Source organism: Hyposmocoma kahamanoa, unplaced genomic scaffold, assembly GCF_003589595.1.
Source record: "Hyposmocoma kahamanoa isolate Upper Pololo Valley unplaced genomic scaffold, ASM358959v1 84, whole genome shotgun sequence".
Classification (NCBI taxonomy): domain Eukaryota; kingdom Metazoa; phylum Arthropoda; class Insecta; order Lepidoptera; family Cosmopterigidae; genus Hyposmocoma; species Hyposmocoma kahamanoa.
The window spans coordinates 7746291-7756551 of NW_020654229.1; the positions used below are offsets into that span (position 1 = coordinate 7746291).

General features: G+C 37.0%; 1 protein-coding gene across 1 annotated transcript in view; it reads right to left on the reverse strand.

Moving 5' to 3' along the window:
* Nucleotides 1-276: 276 nt before the first annotated feature.
* LOC113234454 (oxysterol-binding protein-related protein 8-like) overlaps nt 277-10261 on the reverse strand; it is a 23861-nt gene continuing 13876 nt past the window's right edge. Inside the window, exons 9-13 of the mRNA XM_026469764.1 lie at nt 9891-10011; nt 6366-6408; nt 4934-5128; nt 4027-4166; nt 277-1680 (exon numbers count right to left, since the gene is read on the reverse strand). Coding sequence (XP_026325549.1) covers nt 1589-1680; nt 4027-4166; nt 4934-5128; nt 6366-6408; nt 9891-10011 — 591 coding nt within the window. The 3' untranslated portion in view covers nt 277-1588. The remainder of the gene's footprint in view (nt 1681-4026; nt 4167-4933; nt 5129-6365; nt 6409-9890; nt 10012-10261) is intronic.

A 10261-nucleotide genomic window follows, 5' to 3' on the forward strand; every position in this document is an offset into this window, starting at 1 on the left:
CATTTCGTTTGTTCTTCTTCGCTGTGGATGTCAGATCGACCTTTGTTCGATTTTATATTGCCGAAACGAAGTAAGATATATAAATTTTCAAAATACCTTTACATAGGACCTAGTTTGAATAACGAAATTGTTCTCGTAACGTACTTATTCTCTTTTCGCTATATAATCACATCGGACTCTGTTCTTCGGATGAGTCGATTTATTAAATTAAAAAGAAAAATATTATTATTATTATTTTGATAAAATTTAACACCCTTTCTTCGTCAAAGTATCAAGTTGATTGTTGTTGAAAGTGCAAAGGAACTAATTCTTCAGCGTTTGGGTAGATCAATTGACAGAATTGTCATTTATAATTTAACTTGACTAAATAGAATTCCGGAGTAAAATTAAAAGTAATAAATTAATGGAAGTTAAATCAATATCGTACACAATTTACAATATTAGTTTCGTGGAAAATGATTTGAAATATCCCTTCTATTGCTAAACGAGTATGTTCTACTTTTGGGACAAGTATATCATATAGAGATTTTTACCCCATAGTAATTTTATTTACCTCTTAGTACGTTTGAGGTAATCATATCTTCTTACGTGTCCTCAACGTCTTGGGGTAAATGTGCCCCACGCATTTGCCTGTTAGGGTCTAGTCACATTGAAAGAGCAGAGGCGCGCAGCGGTCGGTGGACCTACCATGGTCCCTCTTTGAATTAGTAGCTACAAGTCCATGCGGCTGCTCGCGGTGCCGGTCTATAGTACATTTTATCACTTCAAATCAATTTGAACTTTTTTATTTAGAAGTTAAGATTCAAAAAGCTAAGGAATACTTTGCAACAAAATTTCCCCTCCGACCGCTGACCTTTCAGTGTGATTTGACCCCTAAGAGCTTCTGAACGTCCCAAGATGACGTGTACATCAAAATGTACATAATACGCGAAGTAATTTAGACCCAGTTAAAATCACATTTGGGGTAATTGTGTCTTTTAGTGTGTCCCAAACGTCTTGGGGTAAATGTGTCCCACGCACTGGCTTTCCTTAAGAGTTTTTTAACTTCCTGAAACCCTGTATACATCAAAATGTAGGTACATAATACGTGAAATGATTCCGAAAATACGTTAGTACATTTTAATGTACAGTGGCGAGTCGTCAGCGATTTCCCTATTGCGTTTTTGCTGGGTCTTGGGAGGACATGACAATAGCGATCTTTTATTGTATAAACGAAAGTTACTCTAGCATACATGTACAAAACGATGTAGTTCGAACGCCCTATAAACTACTATTCTTGTGAAATATGACTGTTAGACATACAACGCATTTATTTACCCCATTGGATAGTTTTACTTCACGGGACACACTTACCCCGTGGGGCACACTTACCCTGAAAACATTTACCACAGAATTTGCTTGCTTTTATATTACACTAGAGAATACGCTTGCCCATTTAGGATTTTTCACCTGAATAACAAAAAGAAACTAATTTCTAAAATGTTTCACGTAATTTTCATAATTCTTTGTAAAATCTGGCAAATATTATTTATATTTTAAATCTGGCAAATATTATTTACAACCTGGCAATTGTTTTTTTATCTGGCAATCAGTCTTTATTATAGAACATCCAATTAAGTAAGGCTTGCAAGACTATTGCTAACACGAATCCACCAAAGAGGTCCCAACCGTGAGTTGTGGCTGGTATGATACCTGAAAATAAAAATAAAAAAATTAATTCCTCCTTGAGGTCCCGGGATCGATCCCCGACCGGGTCGATGTAGAAAAACTAATTTTTCTATATTGCCACGGGTCTGAGTGTTTGTGGTATCGTCGCTCACTGAGGCCCGTTCACAAGGTAATGCTCAAAACTCAATTTTCAAAATGTGGGTGTTTAAAAAATATATATATTAGCGTAGTCGTAATAAAGCATCAGACCACGCGTAAAAATACTGAGTCGCTAACTAGTGTCAGTTGTTAAGTGCACCAGCTCAAAGTTTACTCTTTACGCTAAATAATAATTATTCCGCATCGAGTATATATCCAGAAATAGAGACGAAATAAAGGCCATCTATCCTTGGCCACTCATCAGGCAAATGGGCCTTACAACACTTTTAAGTATCAACTCTCGTTTGCGCTGAAATCACTAATTAGAAAGCTGAAATAGTACAGCGCCAACAACTGGCCTGTGTGTACTGTAGTCTAGGCTCTACTCTATGAGTAGAACTACTGGCTGAGTGAATATAGTTTTGTATTTAGAATGTGTTTAAAAAATAGGAGGGAATAGAACATCTTGGCAGAGCTAGAAGTAGCTGAAATAAGGAGTTAGGATTTAGACAGGTTACCTAAATAGCTAGGATAGCTGACGAATAATTATATTTTGAATTGTTTGATTAGGATGTGGACATGGTCTGTCCTTTTAGATAGGTTTTTGACAGACTAAATCAATAGCCTCCTCGGTGGTTTACTTGTTGGTAAGGTAGTAGCTTCCGAGCAGTGTGTGGCTAGCCTATAGTAAAGGCTGATCACTTATGTAAGTTGCCTATCGTAAGTAGGGCACCAGCTAGGGATGTTCACCCCTTCAGTTGTGAGGAAGAGGGATGTAGTCTAGGCTCTACTCTATGAGTAGAACTACTGGCTGAGTGAATATAGTTTTGTATTTAGAATGTGTTTAAAAAATAGGAGAAAAAAGAACATCTTGGCAGATCTAGAAGTAGCCTCAAAAAGTAAATATGTAATAAAATACAATAAATATCTAGTTTTGAAGTTAATCCCAGTTAATATTAATAAAGTACCACCAGCTACGCCCTAGGTTACAGTACGTCTCCGTATATTCCAAAAATATTCTGTATTTATTGTAATAAAGATAATAATATATCTAACTACGGAGGGCTGTTTCATACGGTGGTGTGGGAAAAACAGCAAAACATCTATTACAAACGGAATCACATTTCATCGGTAATTATATATGTAATTTTTCAATTTGCGTCCATTATAGCAAAGCTCAAGTTAAACTAATAATAATAACACACTCAACATAGCCCCGCACTACGGAAACCCTGTTTCACGTGCCAAGGACACGCATAGAAAACCACAAATTACACCCACGAGAGAAATAAATGTAGGCCATACAAATGTTGCTCCCGACCCGGGAATCGAACCTGAGACCTCTGCGTGGCAGTCCGGCATGGTAAACGTTCGGTCACGGAGGCAGTTCGGCTGGTCGAATTGACGACACTCGTCAATTGTCGCGAATTCGGGTTGGCCAATCGGAGCGCAGTTGTCACCGTAGTGATTTGGCAGAATAGTTTTCAAACAAATTAAATGAGATTTCGTCTCTATTTCTGGTTATTCTCGATGAGCTAGGTAGATTTATTGTTTTCATCCAGACTGATTCTTTAGTTAATAAATGTCACAAAATCATTGATCAAATATTTTTCATGTAGATAGATTCAGTAAAAAATAAAAATAAATAAATTAATAAATTTAGTAAAAAACTCACATCAGCAACAACCCTGGATCAAACGATAAGCTACTACAGCTAGTATAAAATTAAACCGGATACATTTCGGGGAATGTGCGCAGGAACTTTTCAATTTAGTTCCACACTCACCGTTCCTCCTTCGGTCGACTAGACGGTCCGGAACACTCCATCCTTATGTCATAGATATACCACTCACACGCACCTTTCTGATGCGTACGGCAAAGGAATAGAGTACTCTACCGGCTTGTGTATTTCCCAAAAAGTACAATTTGGGGCTATTCAAGGCTAGACTGAACGGTATTTTTTAGGTAAACTTTCGCCTTCTATGTCGCCCGAAAAGTACAATTTGGGGCTATTTAAGGATAGAGTGAATGGTATTTTTTAGGCAAACACCACATCTGGGTTTCCCGAAAAGTACAATTTGGGGCTATTCAAGGCTAGAGTGAATAGGTATTCTTTAGGCAAACGTGTGCCATCGTCGGTCACATCGTCGCCTAATATTAGGTGAGATTGTGGCCAACCGTGTCTATTATTTCTAAAAATAAATAAAAAGGCAATCATACCCATACTCCGTGGTTGTAATTGAGTGGCGGTTCGCTGCCCTTCGCTGAGGGATTCGACTGTCTTCGAGAGTCGCTCAATAGCGATTGTTTGCTCGCGAAGGGAAGCATCGATTGCGTGCAAGGACTGTTTCAGGGTGCGGCTGTGGAAAACAAAAGAAGAATAATAATAAGGTACACATCATATTTCTGTGTCGGGCTTCCGCAGAAAAATTAAGGAAATAACATTGATACAACACATGAACGTAAACAGGGTTCGATACCCTAGTTCCTGAGTTACCTAAGAAAGAATTATAATATATGTATACGAAATGAACGGTTACAAAAAAGAATGTAAATTTAAATTTTGAACGATAATAAAAAAAATAGATATGCCCACGATTTTGGGCAGAAATTGATTAAAACTCGGGCGGGTTGATTGGATTTTAATCCACTGCCCATCTCTGGTTGTAACAAACAAACAAGTTGATTGAAAAAAGTGTCAAATGGTAATGAAATTTTTTTATTAATTATTTTAATGAATTGATATTCAATTATTTTTTGTGAAATTACTAGTTTGTTATAATTATTAATACAAAGATCGAACACTTGGAAAAAAATCCTTCGATCCAGCGGAATTCGAACCGACGCTATGCCAACTAAGCCACGAAACGAACCGGCGGACCACACGAATTTTTCTATGTGCTTGTTGTCGGATCTTGGTATTTGGTTTTCAACGACCTTTTTAGCCGTAGCGCCATCTATGAGAAATCTATGAAAGTATTTAAGTACTGTATTATTTCAGCTTTCTAATTTGTGATTTCAGCGCAAAGGAGAGTTGATATTTAAAAGTGTTATAAGGCCCATTTGCCTGATGGTTGGTTCATATTTCGTCTCTAATTCTGGTTATATTGTGTAAGTAATTACATACCTTGAAGTTTTCGAGCGTCTTGCCACATCGTCGTGGCTTTCCGAGTCGGAGAGCTTGATTTGCAGTTTGCAAGGTTTTAAGTTCAACTTGGAGTGCCTCGATCCTACCTCGCTGATCCGGCTTATGCTCGGCCCCGACAATGATCGGATCACGAAGTCTTCTTCGTACTCGTACACTTCGGTAGACTGCCATGCTCTGGTAGAATAATATTAGTACATTAATGCAGAGAGACCAGGAAGCAAAATAAAAGAAAGAACAAGAGTGAAGCGAGTGTAAGCGTCAAGTGACGGGACAGACAAGTCGCGCGTCTGATGCACACCCCTGACACTCCATACAACGGTCGAAAGTTATTTGCCTACTACATACAGCAAGGTGCTATCTGCACACGCGCAAATGTGTGCGTGAAGTGACAGTTAACAATTTACGTTACGTGGTCAGAGCGGCAATATAGCGAAAATTCTAACGGGATTTGTTATCTTTAATTCTATCAATAGAATCCTAATAATTACACATGTTCATTAGGCATTTATATGGATATAATATTATATTTTTTATTAATTCTCTAACTAGAACGATATTGAAGATTTATTTAAAAAATATATTAACAGCACTCAAAAAGATTGTATTTTGGACAGGTTTTAAATAACGTAACCAAGGTATTTGAAATTACGTTTCCAAGTTGATCATTACCTAGTTAATAATTAGGTACATTCACTACGTAATATTTATCGGGCTATACAAATTGAAAATTCGAGAACCCTTGTCTAACAGCTCACGAAGTTATGGCGTCTCATTATATTAATATAATAAATCTGTATTACACATTACTCTGCACTAAAAAAACGAAGAAAACAATAACTGAATGAGTCACAGACATAATTTTTGTCATCTTCTTATAATAAACAGCCGTACACAGCACAACTCACGAGAATTATAAATAGTAACGTACAATGATATTATTTATATATTGACGTACAAGTTTCGTGATGAATAAATGAAAACTATATTCAAATATCAAAGCCGTCTTGATGCGAAAACGGCTCGCCGACAGCCTTGTTGTCGTTCAGCCAATGTGCGGCGCGTGGTGCGGTAAATAAATGTAGGGAGGGGCGGAGTGTCCATTCTTTTACTTTTTTGATGGTAAGCTACATGTCTGTCTATAACAACTGCACTGCAAAGATCTGAGAAGCACTATCACTGTGAACTCAGACGTAAGTTGACAAGTCCCATGTCCCTGTAATTTCACTAGCAGATGACTCCCGCGTAACATACATACAAGAAAAAAAAATACAGTCGAATTCAGAACCTCCTTCTTTTTTTGAAGTCGTTTAAAAAACGTCAAAAAATCACATGTCTTAAACATTTACGGTAGTTTCCCTTCATGTCCCATTAATTGTTTTCCACCCTGTATTTAGATAGATAGATTACTTACTCGGTATTCACGTAGTTATATCTCCAACCGTGATCGATCAATCCTGTAAAGACGAAAATGTGTAAATTTTACCAAACAATATATTTCTTTGTTACAATTATTAATACAAAGATCGAAAACTCAGAAAAAAATTCCTTCGATCCGGCCGGATTCGAATCGACGTCTTCTAGCATACCGTGCCAGACGCTATACCAACTAAGCCACGGAACGAACAACCCGACTTCACGAATTTTTCTATGTGCTTGGGTCGTATGGTATTGCGCCATCTATGAGAAATCTATGATATTTCATCGCTCAGTTAGATACCTTTACAGCTACCAGCCCCGGCTAGAGATGTCGCTATTCATTGTATTTTAAATTTTTATTAAACATAATATAAATACTGAAAAAAAAAATTTCAAAGTAGTGGAGTAATTTCACATAAAAATAATTGAATATCAATTCAATAAAAATTTTAAATATATTTCTTTGTAATACAGTATGATATAAAGGCGTTACAAGAGTAAATTTTTGCGGCATGTGACTGGAGGAAAAGTGGGTAAAACTGTTTTTATGGTTTAGTATTTATTGTTAAATAACTGTTTTACAAAAAAAGATATACGATACACTTAAGGATATTGTCTAAAGAAAGTACTTATGTGTTACACGATAGAATTTCAATTTCAATTGTTTATTGCATATCACATTACAAATTTAAGATGGAACATTAATTAATGGTATACATGTGACGCCCTGCAAGGATGTACTTTATCCGATCATATAAAATCCTAAAAACAATCTAAATAATTGTCTAAAACGAATTATTTAAGAATAAATATGAAATGAAACTATTTTTCCGGATTTAAATCGCTTATATTTGGAAGACCTGCCATTTTACCTTACGTGAGAGGTGTTACAGGCAAGATCGGAAGAGTCCTCAGGCGTGCATCTATCAAGACCTATTTCAAACCCTGAGGAGGATTTCTCAGTCCCCGAGACCCGTGAAATGTAACGTCCCGTTACAGGATGCAGGAGTTTACAAGCTTGACTGTGAGTGCGGTCTCTCTTATATTGGACAAACGAAGCGAAGTATTTGTACCCGCGTCAAAGAACACATAGCTGATGTCAAAAACTGTCGCGTAAACAAGTCTACAGTCTGCGAGCATGTCATGGATAAACCTACACATTCAATGAAGTTTGACTAGCCCCAGGTCCTTACTAAAGAAGTCCGTTATCTACCCAGGATGCTGCGAGAGGTCGTTGAAATTAAAAAACATCCTAATTTCAACAGGGAAGACGGTGTCTCCGTACCACCAGTTTGGGATCCATTATTTCCTCTGATGAAAAATCCCAAACAGACATAAGACTGCAGTACTAATTAATATGTTTTAGTTTATTCTAATTTCTATTATTAATTAATAATAAATTGAAATTAATAAAAATTCATTTAATAAAATAATTTGTAAAACGTAATGTAGCGGAAATTGGAATGTTTCTTTGTAAAATTAAAAATGAGGTATTTAATTAATAACTTTCGAAAGTGTAATGAAAAAATAGAGTGGTTTGCATTAATATTAGACATAACTGGTTGATGACTGTACCATCTCAGTGAACTGTGACAATGGGACCTGTAAAGGGCCCGAAACGTCGGTTTGTTTGAAAAAACAAATATACGCGATTTAAATTCGGAAAAATAGTTTCATTTCCTATATGTAACAATCGCGAAAACTTAAGAACTCGATAATAAACTAATAACTTCACACATAATTTTTATATGGACATATTTCTCTCTTTAAGTGGTACAGAGAAAGAACTTGGTAAACTTTGGTTTTCTACTGGAACTCTATTAGTTGTTAAATTCACATTTATTCCAAATATTGCAAAATGCCCAGTAGTTTAACGATACGCCGCGCCGCCCGTTGCCCCGTCAGTCGCAATCGGGCACTTGTCGACGTCGGATCTGTGTCAAAATTTCACCATCTGTTCTTATTTTATTCATTCATTAATGGGGAAATAATAAAGAATCCGAAAAATTCAATGCAATTGCCGAGAACCGAGGGTAACTGTCAAGTAACCTGAGTTAAAATTAGTTATTGAAAAATAAATCAACTCCTCCTACGTAAAGTATTGTATGTCGATTTTGCCAATGAAATAAGTATAACACGTGACTTTAGCATTTCTCAGTTTTATTCGGCAAAGCTGTTACTTAGAGTATTATAAAATCGTAGATAACTTAGATGCTCTATGACGATCTATTAGATGATCACTCTATGTGAGTAACGGGCTTTGCCGAATAAAACTGAGAAGTTGCTCATTTCAGTGAATTGAAAACTTTAAAACGCTCCCCTGTAAACTTGGCAATTTCGACATACGATACTTTACGTAGGAGGGGTCGAAATATAGGATATACCGACAAAACTAACACGTACACATCAAAAATAAGCCAGCACGTTTTTGCTAATTACTGAAAAATTAGGTTTTCACACTAATTTTTTTAACACGAATGGATTTTTAGGTCAATTTCATATTCAAATTGAAATTATAATAAAAATTCGTAACGTCCGCTGATTCGTTCCGTGGCTTAGTTGGTATCTCGTTTGCTTTCGTCGTCCAGATGGACCGAAGAATTTTTTTCTAACTGTTCGATCTTTGTATTAATAAATTATAACAAACCTGTCCAAATAATAATTCTGCTGAAAAGAAAAACTGTACTTTCGAATAATATATAAATTTTTAGTAGCAGTGAAATATTTCGTCCTTACCATTTCTGCCGCCAAGCAGTAATGCGTTGGGTAATTTTCAGGTAAGTTTTTTGTACTCAATTTTGGTGACAATTTCTTTTTATTTAAATGTTTATAGAATATCATCTTGAAGTATTATTTAATATTCGCGTGTGGTAACCTGAAATATTCTTTAATATTTCACGAAACTAACTCGAAATGTTCTTTATTATTTTCACATATATTCGAGTAATTAAATGATAAAAATTGTCAACAAAATTGAGTACAAAAAACTTACCTGATATTTACTGCGTTCCGGTTTTCAAAGGTTAAGAGTTTTGGTGAAATTACAGGCACATGGGACTTGTCAACTTATGTCGCAGGGCGCAGCGGCAATGCCTCTCAGACCTTTGCGATTTAAACCTCTGAGTGACACTGCAACTGGTATGGACAGGCGTGTACCTCACCATCAGGCGCACGACTTGTTCGTCCCATCATTATATAATAATAATAATAACACACACACTCAACATAGCCCCGCACTAGGGAAACCCTGTGTCGCGGGTGCCATGGACACACATATAGACAACCACAAATTACACCCAAACTCACGAGAGAAACAAATGTAGGTCATACAAATATTTCTCCCGGCCCGGGAATCGAACCTGGGACCTCTGCGTGGCAGTCCGGCATGGTAACCGTTCGGCCACAGAGGCAGTTAAATAATGAAATAAAATGTAAGTGTTAACACTTGCATTGTTTTTTTCTTCCGTCTGTAAATTTTGTGGCAATACTGCAAAGAGTGCAATTAAGGTCAATGACTTACCTTCTGGCGGCATCGTACTGGAGTCCTTGTGGAAGAACCTCGGCGTCCACGCGTTGGTTGCGCTGCGGGCTAACTCACGCTGGCGCTCCTCTATTATAGTCTTCTGCTCCGTCGCCGCCACCTACAGCAGAACCTCGTCCAAGTCAACCCGCTTCTAGGACTATACGTAAACTTCCACAGAACAATAAAACAGTAGAAATGCTTAGTTTGTGTGGCACGTGTGCCAACAGTACGCGGAGTACTACATACTTGCGCTCAGTCTGCCATTTTCGCTTTGTACGTTATGATCGTGTCCCCGTACAAAGCGAAAATGGCGTAAAACCTCGAAAATAGAAAATGCCTTGTTTCGCTACTTTGGAGCGCAATGATAG